This window comes from Daphnia pulicaria, chromosome 1 (genome assembly GCF_021234035.1).
Source record: "Daphnia pulicaria isolate SC F1-1A chromosome 1, SC_F0-13Bv2, whole genome shotgun sequence".
Taxonomy (NCBI): Eukaryota; Metazoa; Arthropoda; class Branchiopoda; order Diplostraca; family Daphniidae; genus Daphnia; species Daphnia pulicaria.
In genome coordinates, this window is record NC_060913.1 from 30851623 (window position 1) to 30878110 (window position 26488).

The 26488-nt window shown below is 44.2% G+C and overlaps 3 protein-coding genes across 7 annotated transcripts; 2 read left to right on the forward strand and 1 right to left on the reverse strand.

Annotated features, from left to right (window-relative positions):
• The first annotated feature begins 617 nt into the window (after nt 1-617).
• On the forward strand, nt 618-3959 carry LOC124341154 (major facilitator superfamily domain-containing protein 6-like). The gene is made up of 11 exons (XM_046794115.1): nt 618-970; nt 1039-1161; nt 1230-1893; nt 1995-2085; nt 2171-2216; nt 2293-2550; nt 2630-2774; nt 2845-2949; nt 3016-3062; nt 3151-3318; nt 3384-3959. Exons 1-11 carry the CDS (start codon nt 862-864, stop codon nt 3491-3493), a joined length of 1866 nt encoding a protein of 621 aa, XP_046650071.1. The 5' UTR covers nt 618-861; the 3' UTR covers nt 3494-3959.
• LOC124341304 (protein Lilipod-like) lies at nt 3903-7778 on the reverse strand. 2 transcript variants are annotated; one of them, XM_046794367.1, is made up of 6 exons: nt 7608-7778; nt 5253-5353; nt 5034-5145; nt 4809-4976; nt 4530-4732; nt 3903-4413 (listed from the first exon to the last, which is right to left on the reverse strand). In XM_046794367.1, the coding sequence occupies exons 1-6, from the start codon at nt 7629-7631 to the stop codon at nt 4026-4028; spliced, it is 996 nt and encodes a 331-aa protein (XP_046650323.1). In that variant the 5' UTR covers nt 7632-7778; the 3' UTR covers nt 3903-4025. The 2 variants fall into 2 exon arrangements, with proteins under 2 accessions (XP_046650323.1, XP_046650314.1); XM_046794358.1 differs by lacking the exons at nt 3903-4413; nt 4530-4732; nt 4809-4976; nt 5034-5145; nt 5253-5353 and adding an exon at nt 5473-7527 and having other exon boundaries at nt 7608-7757.
• A 1368-nt stretch (nt 7779-9146) lies between these two features.
• On the forward strand, nt 9147-25801 carry LOC124340882 (glutamate receptor 1-like). 4 transcript variants are annotated; one of them, XM_046793652.1, is made up of 18 exons: nt 9147-9315; nt 9440-9574; nt 10210-10371; nt 13218-13345; nt 13466-13595; nt 18876-19129; nt 21637-21801; nt 21986-22186; nt 22280-22390; nt 22481-22594; nt 22655-22775; nt 22849-22943; nt 23163-23521; nt 24369-24567; nt 24646-24890; nt 24959-25205; nt 25269-25340; nt 25423-25801. In XM_046793652.1, the coding sequence occupies exons 2-18, from the start codon at nt 9469-9471 to the stop codon at nt 25438-25440; spliced, it is 2727 nt and encodes a 908-aa protein (XP_046649608.1). In that variant the 5' UTR covers nt 9147-9315; nt 9440-9468; the 3' UTR covers nt 25441-25801. The 4 variants fall into 4 exon arrangements, with proteins under 4 accessions (XP_046649608.1, XP_046649597.1, XP_046649617.1 ...); XM_046793641.1 differs by lacking the exon at nt 23163-23521 and adding an exon at nt 23750-24174; XM_046793661.1 differs by lacking the exons at nt 9147-9315; nt 9440-9574; nt 10210-10371; nt 23163-23521 and adding exons at nt 12953-13076; nt 23750-24174.
• Nucleotides 25802-26488: the final 687 nt, after the last annotated feature.

Here is a 26488-nt window from a genome sequence, read left to right on the forward strand (position 1 = left end):
ACGCGAGAGGTGCGGTTAAAGGTGTATTGAGAAACAACCAAGACAACTGTAACACGATTACAAGCATAAGCGAGTGACCGTATTCAACGAGCGATCAAATAGATCGAATGTCCGATTTATATACGGGATGACGGGCGATGGCTTGTCTGATGGTAGCCATGCCTGCTAAAGTAATTAAAGAGATGCGTATGGTAAACGCATCAACAAGTGTGAGAACTTGTCAATGGCTTTACCATATGCTGTGAATTAACATTACACTATTATTGTCTTCCTTTTTCATTTTTATTTAATATCTAGTCGAGGGTATCAAGCAGTGCTCATAATCTCCGTAACTCTGTAGTGAAAAATGTATATCGCGTACAGTATATATTCCACTTAATACAATACTTGGTGGCTGAACTCGTCTGTTGATCTGATTTTATTTTGACACGAAACAATGGGGAAAAGGTAATTTCTCTTCGTGTCTGTGTGGCGACGGGCGTGAATAGTAATCGACAATTCACCTTATAATAATACATTGACGTCCCAAGTACGCATCAATTCCTGCTCACTGATGGCGAACCTTCGTCATAGATTCGGGCAGCCTTTTTTTTTTTTAGTTTCATATTCTCACGTAAACATCACCGAGCAAATGTCGACGAGGCGTGATACACGGCGTTTGACGCACATCGTTCATCAGCTATTGCTGCTCTCATTCTCTTGATGCCAGTAGATTTTTGCTTCCGTCAGATTGGTAAAAAAAAATCATAAACGAGGCAGACTGCGACTAGTTCGATCGCTCAGTCAATCGTCCGCCCGCACTTTGGCATCGCCGACGCCCAGAGTTCCGTGTTTTTCTCTTTTTCACGCCGGTGCTGAAAAATGGACGACGAAGCGGACGACGTTTCCGAATGGAAGAAACTCAAGGAAACTCTGACCGTCAACAAACCGCTCATCCCACTCAAACTCACCATGTTGCTCTATTACGGCGGTAATTTGGCAGTTCGTTTAAATTAGTCGTTTCAATTAAATGATTCTGATGATATCTTTCAAATTTAGCCTCTTCTCTCTACCTCCCTTATTTGACCCTGCAAATGCAACAAGTCGGGCTCAACATTGAAGAGATTGCCATTATTTATTCCGTGCTTCCGTTCGTCACGTGCGTCATGCCGCCATTAGCTGGTCCGCCATTTTTAATGATCAAAATTTCCTTTTCTAAAAATAAACTGAAAATTGTTTTCCTTTTGCAGGCATGTTGGCAGACAAGTTCAATCGCTACAAATTACTTTTAATCATCTCGGTGTCGTCGGCCGTCCTCTTCCACACGCTTTTACTTCACGTGGACGCTCGGGTTTCTCCCGACCGTTCCCCAGTGCGCAACATCACGGAAATCCCGACTTTAGGTCTTTATTGCAACCGTACTGGCACCGTTCTCCGACTGGGAAACGAAAGTTTGACAACAGCAACGACCGAAAAATTATGGCTAGCCCACTGGACGCCGTCCGAGTGCCAGCCGGTTGCTTGCACCGACTACAAGGACATGCGTATGCATTTATGTACTCCCGCCGGCAATTGCACGCAAATTACAACCAAGTCAACGTCGAAACTGGAAGTGGAACTCGTTCTGGGGCCCATCACGCTGCTCGACATCAAGGACAGACCAACAATAACGGAATACAGAATAGTCACATTGCAAACAGACCAAACTCCGCTTTCGGCCGCCTTACTTTGTAACTGTCTGATTCAATGTCCTTTGACGCTGTTGATGCCGACAGATACCGTCGATCAGGAGCTCAATTTCACATTAGATGACGCAATAAAAGAAACTAAACGCATCAAACACAATCGAGGCTTTTGGATCTACTTCATTTTACGGATATTGGCCTCCGGTTCGTTGGCCACTTCATTCTCAATGTAATTAAATCAATGAATATTGACAACAAGAACCTTCAGCACCAATTTTTAGCAACCGATTAAGTACATCAGTTATTAAACTTTGCCTTGTTATATTCCAGGTTAGACGCAACAGCCATCACCATGGTGAAGAAAAACGATGGCGACCTTGGCAAGCAGCGATTATTTGGTGTAATTGGACAAGCAATTTTTGTAAGAAATATAACGACCCTTTCCAAATATAACATTCTTATTTCAGTTTCGATATAATGACCAACAACTGCCAATTGATATCTAGGGCATGGTCGGCGGGGTGTTGCTCGATTGGACGGTCGAATTGCAAGGTTTTCTTTTATATTTAATTTCACTATATCCGAACAACATAATAAAAGAATTCCACTATCTATTCTCATTTGGTAGGTGACCCAGACTATTCGCTGTTGTTCTACATTGCTGACGGCCTTTCCGTCTTGGTGGTCCTTCTCATCAGTCGACTCGATGTCGACGTTGAACGAATGGAAAGCGGAAATTTTGCCGCCGGAGTCAAAAGACTCGTCCGATTAATCGATGTCGACGTCTTCATATTCATGATGCTCCTTCTTGGCACCTGTTGGGGATTCATCGAATCTTTCATGTTCGTTTTCCTCATGGAACTTAAAGCCAATAGTTATCTATTAGGTAATTATAATCTGAGAAACTATTATTTATCATAAGGCCACCCACCGTTTACTAAACAGTCAATCACTTTCCGTTTCAGGAATGACGGTTACCTTGGGCTGTGTCATTGGAGTTCCTTTCCTTTACGTCTCAGACTGGATTGTCCGTAAAATAGGATCTGTCAACGTGTTTGTCGTCGCTTTCCTTACGTATTGCATCAGATTTTTCGGCTATTCGCTAATATGGTATGTCCATTACACTTCATTATACTGTTTACAGTAGCTATACTAAAACGGCATTTTGTTGTGTTAAAAGGGATCCTTGGCTATGTCTGCCATTTGAGGCATTAGAAGCCGTCACGATTCACATGATGGCCGTGGCTAGTTCCATGTATTGCGCTGCAGCTGCGCCACCCGGGTTGTAAGTGATTTGATTTGAATTTTGGTTTGCAGAATTCGTTTACACATCCGTGATTCTTTGTCCCAGATTGGCGACTTTGAATGGAGCAGTTGGATCCGTTCACTACTCGTTCGGTATAATTTTATGTGATTTTATGGTTCCTTTCGACCCAGTTTGTTTGATTTTGAAAACGCTTTTTTGGCGCCACTTTACGGCGGACAGGGCGAGGACTTGGCAGTTTCATCGGAGGCATTTTGATGGCCAACTACGGAACCCGGAACGCTTTCCAAATCTTTGGGACGGGCGCTGGTCTTGCTGGAGTGACCTACTTCCTCCTGCACCGCCTCTATTTAGTTCAAATGGAGAGGCTTCGATTGCGCAGGAAATCGGGTAATTGCGTCATCACCTTGACTTTTCAATGCCACCGATTTTCACATCCGCCTCTAATTATGCAGAGCGAATTGCCAGTATCATTGCCAGTGGCGAAGAAGTCGACGACGAACCAGAAGAAGAATACATCATTCCGCCAGACAACCTTTTGGGCCGCCGCAAAAGTTGTTTTTAAAAAATGGAAAAAATGTATTGTAATAATTCTAGCACAAAATAGGCCTACAGTGTCTCCTTTCCTAGTCAGCACCCGGCGTGCCGATTCCCAGAAAGGATCCATAATTCCAAACAATTTTTTCTTGTAATTTCAGTTAAGCCTCGATTCGTTACCGTTAGCTCTAGAACCTTGACCACGCTCATTGGCGATCTAGTCCCGGTGACTAGTGATTGTTTTAACCTTTTTTTTTCTAAACAAAAATCCAATGTACCAGCAACAACAAATAGAAACGTACTTGAGGAAGATAAAGCGATCAATTGAAAGTGAGTGGCAGCACCGAGCGGATGGCGTCACTACAAATCCCATTGTCTCGACACATTTGAATTGAATCAAAGTCCCTGCCATTCAATAATTCATCGACCGCAACTGCTGATTGAGACGTCGCGCTATCTTGAGGTTGAAGTGCGCGTGTGTATTTAAAACAAAAATCATGGATGTACAGACGTCACATTCTTTTGTAGTGCAGTCAAGGCGGTTGTATCGATGAAACGAATCAATTATCACTGTCTGAATGGCTAGACGAATCTGAATAGGAACCCAAAAGGCCGAGACCTCCCAGGGACGGTTTCACGACGGGCGCAGGAGCTGAAGGAGCGGTCGAGGATGTAGAAGGAGCTGTTGTAGACTGCGCGATAGTGCTGCTAGATGACGCAGAGTTGTTGGGTTTGATTAGGGCTGTCTTGAGCTTCACTAGAGGATTCAATTTCTTGTTCTTAGTCGCCGGGTTGTTTAATGGAGCAGCTAATAGATCAGTCGCTTTGATTGGCAGCAAAATTTTGGCTAATTTCTTTGGCCGTTTATCTTCGTCGCTGGACGACCCGCCGTCGTCGGCGAGCCTTTTCACCATTGTGCCATCTTCCGTCCGTTCGCCGAACACGGCTCTATAATAATAAACAAATAACAGTTAGGTTGCGGTTAACAGACGGTCGTAAACACGGAATGCACATGTCTGTAAAATGTCAACACATTGTCTAGTTCTAGCAATAAAAGAACGTACTTGATCAGCTGTTCGTCTTCGAGTTCCGCTGCGGCTTCGGCCGCTGCTTCCGAGGCCGCTTCCGACTCGCGTTCCTCGTCGTAACGATGGAGCATGTCATCGAAATTGACAACAACTTTGCGCTTGTTCAATTCTTTGAGCTCCTCGAGCGTTTCCACCATTTCAATTTCGCCCCGAGAAGCTTTGGTGCGGTTCTCCAGTAACTGTGAAATTTAAAAAAAACCCATAAGTCTCCGAGCAACAACAACAAAAAATGTGTTCCGCAATGTTCTGACTTACTTTCATGGGATTGGTCCGCTCTTCTTCTTTTTCGGCCTCCATTTCGCGGACGGCCTGTTCTTCTGCCAACTTCAAAGCCATAAAATTACGAGTGGCGCCCGCCTCAACCACGTAGTCTGTGCTCTGCGGGTCCGTTTTGAAGGAAATCTCAGACAAACATCGAGTGCACTAGATATAAATGTGTTGAACAATTAGAATTCAGTAAAAGAAGAATGAAGTAATCACCTTGATGTAGAAGCGATAGATGCGAATGCCCAAGTAATTTTCATTTTCGACATCCTCTTTGCGAGCGTTGAATTTTTTACCTTTGTAAATATACTCTCCGCACGTCTTGCACCTGAGATAAAATTAGAAAGGGTTAAAATTAGTATCAAGGGTGGGATAATATTGGAAACCTTTCCGCTGAGCTTTGCCATAGCCAATAATAACAATAATACTACTCACTTCATGTTAAATGGCGCCATCAAGCGGACCGTAAACTGTCTGTTTTTGGCCTGGCGAACGCGCGGAATCTTAGACGGATCGAAATCCGGTGGATAGTATTTCTGCCATCACCCGAGACATTCCATGAAAAACGAAAAAGAGTCAAACACAATTAGAAACCTTGAAATTCGTTACAGTCATCAAGTAACAGACACACCCAATGTCACAGAGAGCTCTGAAATGCTTTTTAAAATAACGCGTTTATTGCGCGGCAAGAATTGTTGTTTACATGTTTCACGTATTTTCTTGTTTCAAGACGAAAAAAAAAAAAAGAGGAATTCGCTTCCGGGGGCCATCAACAGCAGAACGAAATGGATACGGGGAAGAAAAAAAAAAGGACATCAGTCAAACAAAATCAACACGCAGAAGGAAAAGAAAACATATCGTTTCACTGTAATGGAAACTCAAAGTGCAGAACGTTAAGCCCCTCGCAAGTTTCCTGCAGGACACAAAAGGGGAACAAAAAGAATGCCAAGTGTGGGAAAAAGTTGTGATGGAAAAAATAAGGCGGAGTAAATAGAGACTAGATGCAACCGAGGGGAAAAAAAAGGTGTGAAATAAGCCATGGATGTATCGTATATCACGTATATATATCTCTCCCGTTCTCGTCTTTTCTCATTTGTTTTTAATCGTTGGTTTGTCTTATTGAATTATTGGTTTTTCTGGGACCAACGGGACTAAGCATCCGATGGGGCTCTAGAACGCCTCGCTGGAGCGACGTGGTGCATGCCAGCTTGAGACGACGCCAAACCTCTAGCAAGAGCGAATTGGTGACTTTCTTGGCCAGGCAGAGTGTGGCAGTCGCTGCAAAGATGACGTTGTAGAGCAGGACCAGGTAGAAGTTGCCCAGCCACTCGATGCGTCCGTAGTTTCCCAACAAATCAAAGTTACTTATGCCTAGAATGCGCGACAACAGCGGCAAGGCGGAGCTCAGTACCAGGACTAGTCCACAATTGACTATCAGCTGAGTGAGCGGCGTGTTCCTGGCCGTCGGTCGGATGCCCGACAGGAAGGGCAACGTGTAGAGACCGACGGTGGAGGCCGCCAGCAAGTAGCCGATGAGGACCACTTCGATTACGGCACCAATCAGACCTAATTTAGAGAGCGAGCTGAGTCCTAGTGGGAAATGCTCGCGGGTGGCCAGCGGTAAAGCCTTAATTCCCACCAGCAATTGCAGAGTATTTTGTAGAACATTGAGCAAAGCGGCCATGGTGAGTGCCAGCAACAGGACCATGGCCAGAGGGTAGATGAGACGTCGAAGGACGGGCGACGACCGCCTCTGTTGGTTCAACTTAAACCTCTGCGCTTCCAGCGACACCAGCTTCGACTCTAGAACTTTGCGCGCTTGACGATCTTGTCCGTTGAGCTGCTTGTCGGGTGACTTGAGTTTGATGCGTTCACGGAGGCACGATTCTTCGAAGAGAACAGCGTAGTACTCGTCGTTGACGTCAGACAGGAAGTTGGGTCGGATGATGATCTGCCCGCACACGGTGAAGAGTCGTGCAAAGCCCAGGGGTGTGCACAGCAAGAGCAGGAGGACGCCGAGAAACGAAAGACACGAGTAGAGAAACGGCAAGTAGTTCCACACGTTGAAGAAGAGCTCGACGGCAGATTGGCTCTTGTCGATCAACGCACACAAAACAAAGGCCATGCCCAGCACGAGGATGGCCAGCATTAGCTGAATGAGGCAGGCTTCATAGACCCTGCCCATCAGGCCCTGCTGGCCTCCAATTCCCTCAGATTCGCTGAAGAAGTAGGCAAACGGCAGGAGAATAAAGATGGATAGGTTCGAAAACAGAAAGACATGATTCCACAGCCCACTGATGAGTGAAGAATTGAGCCACTTTACGTAGTAACTGCTGGGGTAAAGCAAGAGGATTTCATTGCTGAGGATGGAAATCGGCAAGAGAAGAGCTGCTCCAACAGCTACAGTAAGTGCGAAAGTGCACATCCCCAGACTGATTCTGTGGACGGTCGCTTCACCGTTGTCTGGATCCAACTTATCTTCATGTTTCTCCTTGTGCAGGTACTTCCTCAAAACAAGGTAACTGGCCACGTATAGGATACCAAAGAGGAGCAAGAAAATGATGTACTCCCGGACGGTGGAGTGGAATGCCTGCTCCTCAGGATCTGCTTCTTCTTCCATGTTAGATTGTCAAGGGGGAACCAATTTTCAACGAGTTTCATCGTATGCTTTTTACAAACGTCGCCGCGCCGCCATGACACATGGAAACAACTGAATAAATCCCGTACTCATATCAGAGCTCTGTGACATCGCTGCATGATAATAAATTAACAGATCAGGATGATACTTACATTCAAAACTTTACGTTCAGACATTTTCGCCGGTCAGGTAGATATTGCTTTGGTGAAGTTTATGACAGTTTTAACCCAAAACGTTGACGAGACAGGAATGTATTGTACTTTGTGTGTGTGTACGCCAATCGACGAAGAGCGCGTCCTAAATAACCGAAACGTCTGCTTGATGTATTCCACACGCCACCTATTGGTCATAATTACAACTTCTTGCAAATCTTTTCAAAAAAGATTCGATCCATCTTTCTGGCCGTCCGACCACCTGCTTAACTACACTATACAGTATACACCATCATTCTTCATCGCAACACACACCCACCCAAAATGGTAAATTAGAGTTATCAAGAGATCCTAGTCTAAAGGCCCGGCAGTCAATTTGAATATTTAACAAAAGAATTGAAGCGTGAAAACAGGAACTCAAGCGCTTAGCGGATGCAAATCTCCCCTCAAAATTCGCTTTCTGTCTCTCTCTCTTGGGTGAATAATCGTGTTATGCCTCCCCCGAATAATGCCAGCCCTCCCTCGTCGTTGCTGGGCGTCCATGTATATGTATGATGAGGTTCCCTCTGTTTAAGCCTTTATATCTCCTCCGCTTTGCATCGAGATTTACATTGACGGCTGCGCATTTTATTTCTCAGGAAAAAATAATGGACCAATTACTGCTGTCGGGAGCTGCAGCTTTGAGAAAAAGACAATAGCAGAGGACGAACTCGCAAGTTAAGTAGACACTGTTTTTAACTTATCTGAATTGGATTTCCATACTCAAGTGAAAAGGAAATGAAGAAAAGAAAAAGCGGCCGATGAGCCATACTATAGACGGAGCTCCCGATTCTAATTCCTCCAACTGTCAAAACTGGATGCTGCTGATGGTCCCAGATGTTTCAGACGGAAGGGACTCGTCGTCTATAAAGTCTTCTAAATAATCTCAAGCCCCTCTCTCCGCTGGCCCCCCTTTTTTCTCTCTCTACGTATATATTATAACAAGACGATTTCGATTCACAGGGGCAACAGCCGGAGCTTTTCGTGACATTTTGACAGCGCGAGGGGGTCCGGGTCCCGGGTCCCGGGCTCCTTTTTCCGCATGGCCGAAGATTTAGTCTACTACCATTTCATATGGTCGAATGCGAATTAAAGATCGGCTAAACAGGCCGCAAGAATTTACGACTAATGTCAAATAGCACGGCTGTTGTTTTTGTTGGACGACCCGAAATGATGCGTGACTCCCGCGTCTTACAACTCTCCGCCTCTGTCGTCAAACGACGTCGTGTCCGATCTTTTTTCTTTTCTTTTAGTTTCCTTCCTTTTTTTTCTTTTTTTAGTACAGTGCGGAAGAAAGAAAAAATATAACAGGAGCGTATGTCTTTCAGCGCGCTCCTGAAAGAAAAGGAGGCGAACTCGCTCGTCACACGAGTTCCTGTGCGCACAACCTCCGCGCGTCGGTTTTTGGCTCTGCAACACGATCCCTGCTATTCTCTCTCCCGGCTCCTTTTCCCCGACCGCCAAGTCTTTCACGCTTTAGAGTGTTTGGACTACTAGAGATGCTCCTAACGACGGGGTTCAGTTGTTCGACCGCAGCTCCCGACGTCGCATCATATAGACGACGCCAGCCGCTCGGCTACATCCCCCCCCCACAAAATCGCATCCAGCGCGTATATCCATCTATCGATTCGAGTACAACAGCAACAATATACCGCACCGCCGGGGTCGGGTGAGTTACTTTTTCATTCCATCTGCTATTTGATATTCTTTGGCCATCATCTATATACTGTATATATAGTGAACTTGTTGATTCTCTCCTGATATGGCATCATTTATTATTTGATTTGATATAGGGTCTGACCACATAAAAAAAGGGTGAATCATGGCGTCGAAGAAAGGATCGAGTCCGTTCTTTCTTCTGGTCACTCTGTTGGCTATCCTTCAACGTCCTCATTTCAGATGCGGAGCTCAAGAAGTGATTCCCATCGGTAAGCGCACGTAGTTTATACTTTCCCTTTTGTTATTTACGTTTCAATCGTGGTGGTAGTACACTCGATATATTCCGGGTCTTTGATCAATCCTTTTTGTGTGTGGGTGCTGTGCGTTGCGTGAGGTGGATATACTTTGATGTCTGGCGGTTGATCAGCCGACAATGGCCCTCTTGTGCTGAGAGTTCAGAGGGTTTCTTTTTTTAAGCAAAAACCACAATTATTATCTTTTCTTTCTATTCATTGTTGCCTCAACTGCGGTATAATAATAAGACGGATGATCCGACATGAAAAGGACACGCCGTTTGTCTTGTTTGCTTTGTCATTTTGTCAGTCTTTTTTTCATTTTTATTATTGCGCGTTTCACTTTTGATGATTTCAAGTGTAATGATGACTACCAAGTTGTGAATTTGAAATTGGGGGGCCAAATGACTTTGCTCCTTGTTATTCCAATGGTTTCTTTGATCTAATTTATAAAGAAGAGCCGGCCATTTGGTAGGCTGTCGCCCGGAATTGATTTATTCATTGCGTAATTCATTTAGCATTGTTTCGCCATTTCTTGGTCTAGCCCGCAAGGGGAGGGAAACAGCGCCAAAACCGATTTGTATTGATGTACTATATGTATTATTTATTAGGAGCCATTTTCGAAGTGGGGACGGATGAGATGCAGGCTGCCTTCCGGCACGCCGTGGCTCAGTTTAACCGGATGAACGAGAGTGCCAACGGGCGAAGATACGAGCTGCAAGCTTTCGTCGATATCATCAGCACAGCCGACACGGTCAAACTCTCCAGATTGAGTAAGTACCACCACCATTCCGATTGATGACATAATTACCTGTGACAACCAAAACCGGCCTATCCATACGCTCCGACAGAAATAGGCAAGGGCTCCGCGATAATTCTCTCTCCACATCTCATTTGCAATTCAATGAAGCGTTGATAAGCTTTTTTGTTGAGCATCATGAGCCAGTGAATCAACTCCTCAAAACTTTTCCCACAAGCGCGCACCATCTATTCCCGCGCGTGTCTAGCCGCTATAAACTTGGCGGAGAATAACGTTCGCACGCGGGAGGAGAAGTAAATTTGAGGTGTAACAAATCGATAGATGCCAGCCTGCTGCTGCTGCTCCTGGTTTTTGCATAATGCGGATCACACGCTCGACGCCTAAGATCGAGATAGTATACTCTTCACGGAGCCAAGGAAACACGACGATGGATGAAAAAGATTACGCGGATGAAATACGTGCGTGCTGCTATAAGGGCCCAAAGACTATACGTATGTCTATAGCTGTCTGAGCATGGAATTTTCGCGGCAGAAAAGGACGTGATGTCTGTGGGTTCATCTGCTGGCTGGCTGGCTCCTTTTGGCAGCCGTCGGTAGCCACTTGACGACGGAGGAGAGGGCGGATCGATGGCATTCGAAAAAATAACCCTCACAATAACTGCTCCTTGCTGTTCCCCACACACACTTGATTCGATTTGCTGCTAAAAAGAAGAAGATGATGACGCGTGTATACTACGGAAAGAAAAGAGGAATAGTAAATAGTAGTAGTGCGGGTTACATTTGAATAAATAAATAGGATCCGCGTTTCCGGCATGTTTCAGCGCTTTCCAATTCACTTCCTGGTTTTTGTTGTTTTTGACTCCCCCCTGCACGCCTTTATGGGCGTAATGAAGTGGCGGCAGAGGAAGAATGAGAGAGGCAAAAAGAGAACAAACCCAGACACACCATAAGCCCGCCATCCCGTAGGATGTCGTGTATTCAATGTCGCCGTCTAACGATCTTATAAAAGAAACACGGCCGTCGTCGTAGTCGTAGTAGCCCCTTTTTATGCGTCGTTAATGGAACGCGGAATAAAAAAGAAAAGAAAACGGACCTCCAAGTTAACGTCTATTCGTATAGTATAGGCCTATGTGTAGCCTATAGCTGTGCAGGGATGATGATTCTTCCTTATTAAGAGTTGCGAGAGTGTCGGTCACGTCGAGTCAACCTAATCCCTATGGTTTTTGCCAGTCCCACGAGAGGAAATAAGAGGAAGCTTCTGATCCATCTTCTATTCTGGGCGGAGTAAGGGCGGTCCATCATCCCACATCTACGTCGGAAGACTTAGCACACAAGGCACACAGCGAAAAAGAGAGCAAAGCTTTTTTTTGACCCGAAAAGAGAGAGAAAAAATCCTAGAGTCGACGACTGGGAAATGCGATTGGATTGCATAGAGTGGAATAACATAAGAAAATGCCGAGGATCTTCCTAGAGGGCCATTGAGGTTGTACGTGAGATGGCGACGGTGGGAAAAGATTTCAGTAGTATATATCCTGCAGAGCTGCTGCTGCTCTCCACCAAACTCGTTGGTCCAACTTTGAACTAACTATACATATATATAGTATCGACTTTCTTATTTTGGAGTGTATAACCATAAGAGAGAGAAGAGCTTTGCGTGTGTGGATCTCAACAAAAGAAAAGTTAAAAGAAACTTTTTTTTGAATTCGTTTCTTTTCCCGCGCTGTGATTTGAGCTCAGTTCTCCCAACTTGGGCTTTATTCGTTCTCGTGACTGAATTTGATGACTTTCGATGGTCATCTTCATCGCTAATCACTTGCTTTTTGGCAGAGCAGCTGCTGATTGGTTTATTATAGAGACTCGCAGGATTTGTTCATGCAAGTTCTTATGTATTCCAAGAAAAAGAGCTCCCCGGTGATTATTCCAGTTGATCTAGCCTATAACCGACATGCCTTTAGTATGCAGTCGACTAAATGAAGTGAATCCTTTTGGGCAATGCGAGAAAGAGAGTCATCAATCCAAATCAATCGTTCAACAACGGACCGTTGAACCAAGTAAGCCCTTATTTTCGGTCCGCTCCATCGGTTGAAACGAAAGGCTTAGATAGATATTTATACGGCGTGCCATACACACACACAGTTCTCTCCGACTCAATCGTCCAATGGCTGATGCTCAACTTGGCTTCTGTACACATTTTCTCCAAGGGTAGAAAAAGAAAAAATTGGAAGAAAGAGGACACAATCCTTTTGTACTGCACAAAGAGACGTGACACTCGTAAAGGAACAAACGAACAATGAAATATCCACACAAAAAAAAAATGTCACAAAGGAACATCAGCAGGAAAATGTTCTAAATTTGAAAGAGAGAGAAAATAATGTGCAATTTTTTGTGCGTCTAGCCTACGGCAGCAAAATTGAAAGGAAAATGAAATCTCGTGAAAAAAAAATAACATTGACACTCGAACACGACCCCAAACACCAATAACTTGAAAATATATATTTTCTTTAAATTTTTTTAAAAGAAAAGGGTGAACGATATTGAATTTGGCATCGCAGCCCTGAGCTTCTGATGATGGCCACCCAACGTCTCTCAGGCGTTGTTGTTGTGTGGATATATCATTCTATTATGTTCTGCTAGAAAACTATCTCATCCACGCCGAGCCATGCTTTCTCTCTTTTCATCCGGTTTTTGTTTGTTGGCTCCGGGACAGGCAAAGTCGTCAGTAATCTATTTTCTTTCCTGCTTTTTTTCACTTTCTTTTTTATTATACTGTCGACGACAAACTTTGGCAACAAAAATGCAGGATAGATTGAAATCTTTCAAGGAATTCCATTAATGTTAAATCTTCTTGTCTGAATTCCAGTTTGCACGCAGCTGTCGAGAGGAATCTTCGCCATTCTGGGAGTCGTAAGTGCTGATTCTTTCAGCACAATCCACTCTTACACCAATACCTACCACATGCCATTCTTCAGTCCGTGGTTTCCTGAGAAGGTAACTTGAATATTTTCGCAACTTGATTATTTCAACGACCTGAATATTTTCATAACTTGAATACTTCAACGAAAAATCTGGAATGAAGAAAAAAACCAACTGAATTCTTTATTGTGACAGGTTCCTGTGCCGACATCCGGTTTGATGGACTACGCACTGAGTCTGCGACCCGAATATCACCAAGCCATTCTAGACGTCATCACCTACTACGGGTGGAAGAACATTATCTACATCTACGATTCTCACGATGGTAAGTTTCATCCCTTTTCACGAATCTCCACTATAGTTTGATCTGCGTGAGACGGAATAGCCGTGAGTGATTATTTATTAAAGATCCGTCGTTGTGAGTTAGTCTGCAAAGTGGGGAAACGAAAAAAGGGGAAATCGAGACGAGCCCCTGCGGAAGGCGAGCCTTCTAACATCATTTTCCACGAATCTCCTGTTTCCATCTCACTCTTGGTACAGTCTCTGTGGAGTTTCCCTTTTTTCTATTTTCTGTTTGTTTGTCTCAAAGAAAAACATTGGCTGCTGCCGGCGACAGCACTGACTTTCGTCTCGCGTTTTTCCATTATTAATCGAAAAACAGAGCCCAGCAGATGAGGCGCAGCACAAGAGAAACGGGAAATAAGATTTTCTTCATGGGATAAAGACACGGGCGCTAGTCGTCGTCGTACCCCATAGACCCTTCTATGGCGTTTCTTGTCAGGGCGTCGCCATGACAATCCAATTCCAATCGTCGTGTCGTTCTTTGCTGCGGAGATGTGTGTGCATCAGTCAAGTCTCCCGACTGCGACTAATTCGATTTGAGCCCATCAGCCGAGCCTTTTCAGCTCTCCCGAGCCCCACTAGTCTGACAGGAACGGGGGTGGGCGGTTTATACACAGTCTGACGAGCTTTAGTTACCCTGGCCCCTCATCATCAAGGAGCAAGGAGTTTGGGTGTGGGCTTTGGTTGTTGTTATTTTTTTATTTTGTTGATTAATGCCAGAAACTCGACAGGATATGTCGGCGGTGATAAAACGCCCGTTTGCGGCTGGGTATACGATAGAAACAACAACAACACGAAACACCAACGTCAACAGTGTGGGGGGGGGGGGGGAGAAACACTTCAAACAAACCCAAAGCTCTGCTGCCCTCATAGCACGCGCTTTTCAAAAGACATCAACGCTTGATTGCACATTGAATCCTAATCCCTCTTGCCTATGTCTTTTGATCTTCTCTATATAGTAGAGAGGCACAGTAGCTCTGTTTATATATTTAGCCTATCTGTATGACGACAGTCGCGTGCTCATTGAAGCGATTGAATCTCTTCAAAGGAGAGCCGATTCATCACTCCTCCTACACTTGTCTGCGTAGGGAAAACAATTTGACCTCTTATTAGGGATTACATTTTCCACACTGATTGTTATTTTCCCCTTTCAACTTTGGTCGTTTTCATTCCATTGTATCAGCCTGAATTGTGTGTAAATCGATCCTCCGGATACGTATAGAATTAGATGTTGATAGAGGGAAGAACAGATCTCTTTTATGCCATCACGGGAATTAAATAATAGTTGACTGCATAATGAACTAGACGGGAAAGAGAGTGAGAACAATACGCTGTGTTGCTGCTTATTGTTTTAGGCTTGGGTTGGTGTTGGCTCACGTCCAACACAGAAAATCATCTGAGAACAATGGTCGGTCGAATACTACTACTCGTATCTTTACACCCCGCCCCGACCATACAGATTTAGAGACTCCTCCCCCTAAACAGAGATAGGAGGTGGAATTTGAAATGGCCAATTACTTCCAGTCGATCGAAAATAGATTAACGGGACGGAAAAAGAAAGTTTCAGATAATCGACTCTGTTTCAAATAGAAAAGAAAGACTGCCGAGTAATCCGGAAGAAAGCGGAGTAGTAGTAGATGTTCAGTGAAGCAGCCGCATCTTGACTCTGCCTCTTTTATCAGTAAATGTGAATGGCCTTTAGGTCTGTTTCTTTTCTTTTTTCTCCTCTTTCGCTTGTTTTCGGTCCCCGAGACTTTCTCTGTCTTCACTCTTGACTACACGCACAATATCGCACGGTCCGTTCAAATTTCACCAGCGCGTGTCCGGAAGGAAGTGGGCCATTATATACATCCACCCTCCCACTTGGACCCGGCCCTCTCCCTCGGCTCTGTAATATCGAGCTGAAACGGACCGTTGGCCAGAAAATGCCGAAGCAGCTCTGGAGCTAAGGAGCTTGGCTATTGGTTGCACAAAGAGACGGGGGTGGGGGAAGAGATGAGAGAGCTTCATCTTTTTTTCCTGACCGAATCTCGATATTGCCATCGACACCTGACACGTACAAGTGCTGCATCCAATAGGCGAAATGTAAAGCCTTTCTTCTTTTGTTCCCCCCTCACAGTTCTCAGAATCGGTTAGTGGAAAAACAAATCTCGATCCGCAGTCAGATGCAGGGTGTGCCGGATGGCGTTACAAATCTAGACTGGGCCTGGAGGGTTGGGTGGGAGGAAAGAGAAAGCTGAGACTAAATATTTCTTTTGACAATTCCATTTTGGCCGGTCTGTTTGACACCATTAAGCGCAATCCGCACAGCATATGGCGCTGTGCCCCGCGCCAGTTTAGACGCCAGGATCGATACTGAGGGGAGGAAAAAGCTCGCAGAAGTAGTACAGACATCTTTGGCGGAAGATGGAACTCCTGCTGTTGCTCTTAGAGATGAGGGGGGTGAAAGTGAAAGCCTGTTTTGATGGAATTTGCTTAAAACAAATCTTTTCGTCGTTTGACGTCGCCCGCCACCATGTCAAAATAGGCCAGCAGCCCGCCCACCCTTATTTCAATGATTATTCCACTCGAGCCATCAGCAGTACGCTCGGTCGACTCTTCTAGGTTGTTGATATGTATATCTTTTGAAATATGCCAAAGTGCACACACAAACACATCAGAGTAGGAAAGTAACGATTATGCACACAGCCATCAGTGTGTGTGTGCGGAGGCGATCTGGTTATCGATCGCCGCCACCAAATCGATCTATGCACACACACACAGACGTCCTATATGAAAGACGAAGTCTAAGAAGAAGGGAAACATCTGTTTTCTCCTTTCATCTCTTGATACTTTTTTCTTGGCAAAATTGCAGTGAATGCTGGCGTTTTTGTGCTGCTGAAATACGACAGTCTATGAATAGAAAATGTGGGAGTCGAGTTATTTTCGTTGCAAGGAGATATAGAGACACAATTTACAAGTGACGACTTGACGAGATCACCTTATTGATTTCTCTTCCCGTCGGCCGTAGATTGGATAGCGGTCATATATATATGTGATAAAAAATGCCGTCTAGGTATACAGTACCCACCAAACTATTAGGTACACCCCCCTATTTTCAATGCATTCTTATGGCACTACGTGTCCTAGAAAAATGCAATAACTCTTGAACCGCTTGGGCTAGATTTTTTTCCTTTTGGCCCTGAGTAGATCTAATGATGATCTACATTTTTTCTACACATGAAGTTGTCGTAGGATTAACCCCCACGGCGCTACGGTATCGTTCAGTTTATTAGGTACACCCGTTTTCCCCCCATATGCGCCGTGTTAAATACGGCGTTTTCAAAAATTTACAAAAAATACTAAAAATCAAGCTAAAATCTTTTTCTTTGTGCCAAAAGATGCACAATTCTTCACTCTATACGAATATAAAGAATAATTTACAATCAAACCAACTCAGAGAACCCTTCCCTATACCTCAAAGTTTTCCACTTCAAAATTTGTCGAAATTTCTAATGCCTATGGGGGCGACAGTGCAAGTGTGTAGTAAAAAGTACAAATTTTGAAGTGGAAAACTTTAGGGTATAGGGAAGGGTTCTCTGAGTTGGTTTGATTGTAAATTATTCTTTATATTCGTATAGAGTGAAGAATTGTGCATCTTTTGGCACAAAGAAAAAGATTTTAGCTTGATTTTTAGTATTTTTTGTAAATTTTTGAAAACGCCGTATTTAACACGGCGCATATGGGGGGAAAACGGGTGTACCTAATAAACTGAACGATACCGTAGCGCCGTGGGGGTTAATCCTACGACAACTTCATGTGTAGAAAAAATGTAGATCATCATTAGATCTACTCAGGGCCAAAAGGAAAAAAATCTAGCCCAAGCGGTTCAAGAGTTATTGCATTTTTCTAGGACACGTAGTGCCATAAGAATGCATTGAAAATAGGGGGGTGTACCTAATAGTTTGGTGGGTACTGTACTTGTGAGTATGGAGGGGGGGGGGGAGAAAAGGAACTGCGGCAGCAGCACCAATAAGTAGAAATTGACAGTAATGACGGAGACCATCACGGAGGCGCAGCAATGGGAACTCGGTAGTCTAGTAGTCTGTCTAGTCATCAGTCAGAAGCTCTACGACGTCCGATGTCATCGTCAAGAGTCCGCACTCGTATACCAATTAATGAGACTCTTGGCTATGTACCGGCACCATACGCCCGATTTTGCCAGCACCAAACCAGAGTCTTTACATCGTAACCATGTGAAAAGAAGAGCTAAGAAAGAGAGAGAGAAACCCTCTTCAAGAGCTCACATCACGTCGTCTTTGCTTCTCTCGTCTGGCTCTTTTTTTTTCTTTACTCCTCTTTTTTCTTTTATATAGAGAGATATACAGTGTAATTGAATAGACGCTGGTAACTTTGTCTCTACGTCGTCGCTAAAGCTCTGAGCTCTGCTGACATTTGGAGCGCCAGAAAAAAAAGGGGCGCACCCCCGAGTCTCGAGTCACGTTCCACCTCTTTTCTCTATCTATTCTCGAGTACCTACTCATCTTATTAGATGTATACTTACATTAGTACAACGACGCAACTGCTAGTGTATTCCCGACAAAAAGAGAGAGAGAGAGACAAAACCTATGTACTTTTAACTCTTTGCGTCTTCTATTATCGTCACTCGTCACGTAATTTCATTTACCCCAGGAATCAACGCCTAAAAGAAGAAAAGGACTTGACGGTACGAATCGAAAACGATAGAAATGGCAAAGAGAGTGTACTATACTTAAAGAGAATAAGAGATGGGGCGGGGCAGACACAATCACGCCGCACATTTATGGCCAAGGGGAGAAGGAAAAAGAAAATTGTGGGAAATCCTATTTTGATGAGGCTGTAGATCTCTCTCTCTCTCTAGTCCTAACCCCATCTAGCCCCCTCTTTGTACTAGCCTATACGTCTTGTTATTGTACGGTATAATGGCGTATATATAGACGGAGGGAAAGGGCACCGGTAATAACAACTGCTGGTAATCCGATGAGGCGAGAGACGAGGCCCAAATCAGTGGGGCCCATTAAAAGCGAATCGACATCATCAGCTTCTGGCAATGTGTATAAACCAAACAGCCAACATAATAGTAGCCATAATAACGATGCTGCTGACGTAGTGCTAACTCGAACATTTACTAGATGTATAACACTGCTGCGTTTATTACCAAAATTCCTATTTCTGTCAGACGTTTAGATTTGAAACTCTTGAAACTAAATTCTTATTTTACCCCCCCCCCCCTCCATCTGTATAGGTTTGCTTCGGCTGCAGGAGCTTTACCAGCGGATCAAACCGGGCAGCAACAACATCTTGATCGAGATGGTTCGCCGCGTGGAGAACTCTCGCGAAGCCATTCAGTTTCTCCAGACTTTGGAATCGATCGACAGGTACGGCCGAAAGTTCGTCGTTCTCGATTGCAGCGCTTCGCTGGCCTCGGAGATCATCATTCAGCACGTCAAAGACGTGCACCTGGGACGTCGCAACTATCATTACCTCCTCAGCGGATTGGTGAGAGAGAGACTCGTTTATTTATGCATGCTGCTATGATTACGACCACATGGCTCAACGTTTGGTGGTCTTTAAGATGAACGAAACAGTGGGAACGTGGGAGAAGTATAAAGGATCGCTTCATTGTTCACACTTGACGGGAGATGGCACAAAACAGACGGGGAGCGTGTTATTCAGTTCAGAATGCGTCCATTTCGTCCAGCGGTTTTAGCCAGAAGCCCTCTGTTCCCTTATGATTTGAATTCGACATCATTGCGGAGACCGTCCGAGTTCTAACATGTAAATCACGAACCCCCAGCAACCAGGATCGATGAATGTTTTATTTGTTCTTGAAAAGGTCTTTAGAATAAAAGCTTGTAATGCCCTCGGGTGGGTGTATCACAACTCTGGTTTTAAATTGGGAGACGCCAGGCAAGAATTTCATTACAACAGAACCCAATATCTATGTAGATAGTAGCAAAGTTTTCACGACAGTTTGCCTTCCAGCTCTCTACTGCTGCTTGCGTTCGCATTAAAAATAAACTTGTAGAGCGACGACCTCTCCTGCGCGAGCTTTTTGTTTGAAGACTTGTGATTAAACGGAGAACACACACACTCTTTGGTGGTCGCCGTCACTCCTCACCCGTTGAAGCATAAAAGTCTACTTATCAGCCTCCCAACGTGATATGGCGTGTGTTGTGTAGAGCCTTTTGACGCACACGCCCTTTTTTTCCCCGGATGAGTAATAGCGTTTCGCATCTTTCTCCGGATATTATAACCGCCCCAAAGTCCCGCGTTCTTGGCCCCCCCCCCTTCTCCTACGATGAGTCAAATAACGAAAACGACTCTATATATATACCGGCACGTAACGAAATTCTATTTGCTCTTCTCCTTTGTTTGTGAAAAAAGAAAAAGAAATGAGGAGAGTTTGATGGTTTGGTCTGCTCCCTCTGGCTTCCGGCGGAATTGCCGGGCTCCTGGACCCAACGAATGACGAAGAAGAACGGAAGAAGATGAAAAACTGTGATTAGTTTTGCTGGGAATAACACGAAGAGGGAAGCAGGAAGAGAAATTCTATTCTATTTGGAGGGAAATTGAAAATGGCCAAGGGGGAAGGAGGAAAGAGGCATCCGCCAACAACCAAACAAAATGCGGATAACAAAAGCAAACAGTGCCAGTGTCGTCGCCTTATATATATACTGCTGGGCGCGACTTTTTTTTTTACTGTTTGGTGAAAGGGTGGCCGAGAATTGATTTCCATATTTCATCGGAGATATTTCTTTTTATAGAGAGGCGACACATAAAACACCGCCGGGTTGGAATTTCACGAGTGGGTTTCGGGTTTGCCCCGCCGAAAGAAATAAAAATGACTAGAGGTTATAGGGTTTTATGCTTATTTTTGGGGTTCAGTCTATAACTCTTCATTGTTACATTTTATGGTGTTTTTTGTGTGTGTGTGTGTTTGTTATTCCTGTAAAGAGAGACAAAGTGCGACTCTCTTCTCTCTCAAGTTCCGTCCAAGTTAGAAGAGGCTTCCACTCAGGGAGCTACTAGATCAATAAATCCGGAGCAACAAGGACCACCTTCTCTTTGATAACGTGTCCTATTTTTTGCTGGCTTCATCAGCTGGACCATAGTTTTGGTTTATGCATAAACAGGAGAAAGACATTATCTCATTAGTTTCTAAATAGCCACATCTGTTGTGCAAGCGATTATTCTTGTGTGAATAATCGAATGTGATATTAGGTTTCACACTTCTTTCCGGTGACGCTTGGAGCTTTTGTTTCGTGGAAATTGTGGGATCGTTTGATAAGAAAGCCAAATGGAAGCTGCACGAGTTCAAACGCCATTGTTGATTCATGCATGCCATGCAACAGTGATGATGGTAATAACAAGATTCAATGGCAAAACGGCTAAAAGAGGGTCCCGTCCTGAATGTTTCAACTGTTGATTGAAATAAATGGAGGGGCTGAGAAGACAAACTTTTAACGAGGGAAAAAGTCGCTCTCTAATCTTTAAATAGCCTTTCTTTTTCATTTATTTATTTCTTTCCTCCTGTTGATTTTTTGTTGGATCGAAAATCCCATTTTCTGGATCGACGATCCTCTTTCGTATCGATCATTTTGATCAATAGCTCTCTCTCTCTCTCTCGCTTCTTCACGGCGTCATAAACGGCCACCATTGAGGCAAGATGATGAGAGGTCGATCCCGCTGCCGCCAGAATAAAAAATTTGATGATTCATGGGGAAATGGCGACACAAAGTCGTGCCACTTTTCAAAGCCCCATCTTCTTCCTTCCGCTTTCATTTATTTATTTTGTTGAAAAAAAGATCTCCAACAGAGAAGAAACTTTCCTTTCACCAGCTTGTTGAAGGCCATTAGCCGGTGCTGGTCTTCCTATCTCACCACCCATTCATCTTAGAATTTATTTACGCCTTGGACATGGCTGCTGATGTTAATAATATATATTTTTAAGATTTCGAGCTTAAATGGCCTTTTTCAAACCGGAATTTGATCTTGTCTTCCAGGTGATGGATGATCGTTGGGACGAACGTGTTAAAGAATACGGCGCTATCAACATCACCGGTTTCAGGATCATCGATACAGAGCGCCCAATCGTTCAACAGTTTTTCCGCACTTGGGAGGCCCTGGATCCGGCCATCTATCCTGGAGCCGGCAAACCATTCATTCCGGTAAAGAATAATACTGTTTACTCAGTGAAATACAGATTGACTGGTAGAGCTCTATTTACACGTAATACTGCTGTTACAAAATACTTTGGAGAACGTTTCATCCTTTCGATTTTGTAACATAAAAGTTGGAGCACCGAGGAGCACAGTGATTGATTGTGGTTCCGCTTTTCACTTTTTCTCCCAGGCACAAGCGGCCCTGGTTTACGATGCCGTCACTCTCGTGGCCGACACGTTCAACCGGATGTTGAAGAAGAAGCCGGATACATTCCGCTCTTATCTCCAGCGCAATAAGGGCGAATCGCTGGCCAATGCATCCAGGGCACTCAACTGTTCCCGCAACGCCGTCTGGGAGCAAGGCGACCGGATCGCCAAATTTGCTCGTAAAGTAAGTTGATATTCGATTCTCTCTATCCAGTGTGTGTTGCATAATAAATACGGTTGAATATTACTGTTGTTTCCTTGCATCTCCATCCAACAGCAATCAGATCTGGAAGGATTGACTGGAAGTTTACGTTTCGGCGAGGACGGTCGGAGAGAGAACTTTACCCTCAGCGTCGTAGAAATGACGGTCAACAGCGATATAGTCAAAGTTAGTTTATTCAGTTAGGCTGTTCTTCTCTTATCAAGTCACTTTTATGGTTGTGTATAAAATTCCCGTTCTATTTGATTTATTTAATAGATTGGCCAATGGTCGGAGCAGACCAGATTTCAAACAGTGCCAGCCAAATACGTCCGTCTACCAGCCACCCCGGAATTTGAAAAGAATCGAACTTATATCGTTACGACTTACATGGTATTATTTGACATGATCTATACATTTGAAATGAACCATATTTCATCGCAATATTTATAGGAGGAGCCCTACATGATGATGCGGAAGACTGAAGGCGGTGAAGAGCTGACTGGGAACGATCAATTCGAAGGCTATTGTAAAGACATGATGGACTTAATCGCCGCTAAGCTGGGCATTAACTGTACGTAATTTAATATTCCCCCATAACTGAACTATTTCAATTCAACACGTAATTAAATTCTGCTTTGACTCAGATGAATTACGTAAAGTCAAGGACCATCGATACGGCAACGAAAATCCCAACGTCACAGGCGGTTGGGACGGTATCATCGGCGAACTTGTCCGTCGGGTAAGTCAATCCCCTTCTGTTGTTGTTGTTCTAAAACCTTTTTTCCAATGGGCTAATTAGAACAGAAGAGATTTTGTGTGTTTGTGTAATGGGAGATGATGGCGGCGTTGTCATGGCATGATATTAGTTAAATGATCAACACAAGTCACCAAACCGAATTTTGTTAAACCCCTTCGCGCTTAAATTAATGACATCATCGCAACGCTGCGCCTCTTAAAGGAAACGGACGTTGCCCTGGGAGCCATCACCATCACATCCGCCAGGGAAAGGGTCGTCGATTTCAGCGCACCGTTCATGGAGTTGGGCATCAGCATCATGATTAAGAAACCCATGAAACAGAAGCCTGGATTCTTGTCCTTCATGTCACCCCTGGCAACCGAAGTCTGGGCAGCCGTTGGAGCCATTTTCTTGGCCGTTTCTCTGGTCCTCTTCTCGGTCCACCGTTGGTCGAAATCCGGTTGGAGAGCCATCCGTCGCTCCACGTCCGTCAAGCAGTACGTCAACGATTTCACACTTGGCAACTCGCTCTGGTTTACACTAGGATCGCTGCTCAGGGCCGGAAACGTCACCGTCCCAAGGTATATTCCATCATCCATCCAAAAAGTGTTTGTTGACTTTGTTGGTACAAACGACCCGCTCACGCCCGCCCTTACACGATCGAGGTACTTTAATAAGCTGAATCATGAACGCCGCCATCGACCCAACAACAAAATCTCTTTTGTTGTTACTTCCCCCCTTGGGCTTAATTGGAAATTTAAGTTATTCTAAAAATAAAAAACACGAAACGATCTAAATCAACTGGGCAGGAAGCAGACATGTCGGTGGCGGCGCTGACGATCAACTCTGGTAGAGAAAGAGTGGTTGACTTTAGCAAACCGTTCATGGACCTTGGCATCAGCATCATGATCAAGAAACCGGTCAAAAAGTTCCCAGGAGTCTTCAGCTTCATGGACCCGCTCTCCAAGGAAGTCTGGATGTGCATGACGTTTGCTTACCTAGGCGTCTCCATCGTCCTGTTTGTCGTCAGTCGTTTCGGCGGAGCCGAATGGAAAATTGAAGACTCTCACGTGGCTTTCGTGCCTGTCGTCGAGACGGCCGGCTCAGCTAACGATATCGACGGCCAGTCGACGGACAACTCCTCTCAGATGTTGACCAATCATTTCTCGGTTAAGAATTCGCTGTGGTTCGCGCTGGGCGCATTCATGCAACAAGGCAGCGACATCTCTCCTAGGTAAAACCTCCAAGTGATTTTTGCCTTATAGCACATGCCACCTACACACTTCCACCCACATGGGCCGTTCAATAGCCGCCAATAGCCATATAGAGTACCTCGATCGTGTTCATTTATCTCCCTATTTTTCTTTGGGCCGGTGCGGTGTCGACCGTGTCTTTGACCTTAATTTATGATTCTCTATTGATTTCTAGATCAATATCTGGCCGAATGGTTGGCGCCGTCTGGTGGTTCTTCACGCTCATTCTCATCTCTTCGTACACGGCCAACTTGGCCGCCTTTTTGACAGTTGAACGAATGGTGACGCCCATCAACTCGGCCGAAGATTTGGCCCGTCAGACGCAAGTAGAGTACGGAACCATCAGCTCCGGCACGACGCTCGATTTCTTCAAAGTAAATTTCCTGTTTGTGTCTTATCAATGAAAAAAAGCATCGTAACAATATTTCGTTTGAATACGACCTGCCCTATAGAATTCAAAGTTCGCCGTCTACAGTCGCATGTGGGAGTTTATGAATTCGAGGAAACACGTTTTTGTGCGCACCTACGACGAAGGTATCCGCAGAGTGCGCCAATCAAAAGGCAAATACGCTCTACTTATTGAGAGCCCCAAGAACGACTACGTTAATGAGCGCTACCCTTGTGACACTATGAAAGTGGGGCGTAATTTGGATACCAAGGGTTTCGGAGTAGCTACGCCTCTCGGTTCTCCATTGAGGTAATACTTAGTCAACTATAAATGACTAAACAAATGAATGAATTTGAATTTGGATACCTTTTGTGTAGGGAGCAATTGAACTTGGCCGTTCTCTCGCTTAAAGAGAGCGACGATTTGGCTCGATTGACTAATAAATGGTGGTACGATCGAGGCGAATGTGCTAACGCGGATAAACAGGAAACGACCCAGAACGAGCTCTCGTTGAGTAATGTGGCTGGTATCTTCTATATTCTGATTGGAGGGCTCGTTCTCGCACTGGCAGTCGCTTTCTTTGAATTCCTTTACTGGTCTCGGGTCGACGCCAAAAAGAACAAGGTAAATATTTATTTATTTTTATGTTAGTCATGATGAGACCAAGCTAAACTATTGATGTTTCAGATTTCGTTAACCGAAGCCATGAAAGCAAAAGCTCGAATATCTATAACCGGTGAATTTAGTCATCTACATCATGTAAGTCGAATTTTGCCTATTTCCATATTTCCATAACTGAAGTACATGCTCAACTTGGGATTGATTTGGTTTTTGCCCATAGAACTCGACAGTGTCGTGAACCGGTGAGGCTGTTCCGAATGACGAGATGCACGAACGATCGATGCACATCAGGGTAAATTGTAATGATCTCCGCTTTCACAACTCTAACACCGTCTCTTCAATTTAGAGAAAAAAGCATTTTTCATTGATTCCAGAGAAAAAAAAAATCAGTTTCATACTTCATTATGTCGACAGCGCAGTAAATATTGTTAAATTGTAAAGTGTTGATAAGCTATCCATCCATGAAAATCGCTTATAAAAAGTGACACATAAGCTGCTAAATGAAATCCCCCGCGTATTCGATTCTTGTGTAATATAATTATTTGATGTTTTGTGTCATAATAAAGTGACAGTTCCGCACTTTGTGGATCTTGCTTACATTTGTGTTGCTTTATTGCTTTTAAATTATTCTTTTCTTCAGAAAATTGTAAGTTTTATTATTTTTCTTGACCCCCCCCCCATACTTTCTGTTATTATTATAGATTTTTATGTTGCAAAAGTTAAGGAAAATCTGAAATAGCTAACTAAATGATTTGTCTGCTGTGTTACAGGAAAAGCTGCTGGAGTAATCTAGTCTTGACCTAATCTTGTCTTGACCCTCACTTGATTTGTTTCCCGTAGGGATTCTGTACAGGTTTTTTGGTATACGGGAGGAATTTTGCACACACGGAGGGTTAGTTCGAAATTTCACCAATAGATGGCGTTCTGAGTTCGAAATTTCACCAATAGATGGCGTTCTGAGTTCGAAATTTCACCAATAGATGGCGTTCTGAGTTCGAAATTTCACCAATAGATGGCGTTCTGAGCGCGTTAGAAATGTAAAACGGTTTGAACTGCGCGCGTAGAAACTGATATCTAGGCTCTAGCGACCAAATGTTAAAGTAAACTGCATCATCTAGGCTCTAGCGGACTAGCGGCTTGTTCTAACTGGTTTATAGATTTATCTGTAACTATAACTAATTATTTCTTATTTCATATTGCTAATGCTAATATAAATTTTGCTGTAATTTAAGCTAAAAAGAAAGTGTGCCGTGGGGTGGCGGCCGGCGGGGCGAAGCCTCCACCAC

Bases quoted from the DNA above. Each gene is read 5' to 3' on its own strand.
- LOC124341304 (XM_046794358.1), bottom strand. From the start codon at position 7,437: ATGGAAGAAGAAGCAGATCCTGAGGAGCAGGCATTCCACTCCACCGTC.
- LOC124341154 (XM_046794115.1), top strand. From the start codon at position 862: ATGGACGACGAAGCGGACGACGTTTCCGAATGGAAGAAACTCAAGGAA. The intron at 971-1,038 runs GTAATTTGGCAG...TTTCAAATTTAG, and splicing joins CATGTTGCTCTATTACGGCG to CCTCTTCTCTCTACCTCCCT. The intron at 2,950-3,015 runs GTAAGTGATTTG...TCTTTGTCCCAG, and splicing joins GCAGCTGCGCCACCCGGGTT to ATTGGCGACTTTGAATGGAG.
- LOC124340882 (XM_046793641.1), top strand. From the start codon at position 9,469: ATGGCGTCGAAGAAAGGATCGAGTCCGTTCTTTCTTCTGGTCACTCTG. The intron at 9,575-10,209 runs GTAAGCGCACGT...ATTATTTATTAG, and splicing joins TCAAGAAGTGATTCCCATCG to GAGCCATTTTCGAAGTGGGG. The intron at 10,372-13,217 runs GTAAGTACCACC...TCTGAATTCCAG, and splicing joins GGTCAAACTCTCCAGATTGA to TTTGCACGCAGCTGTCGAGA.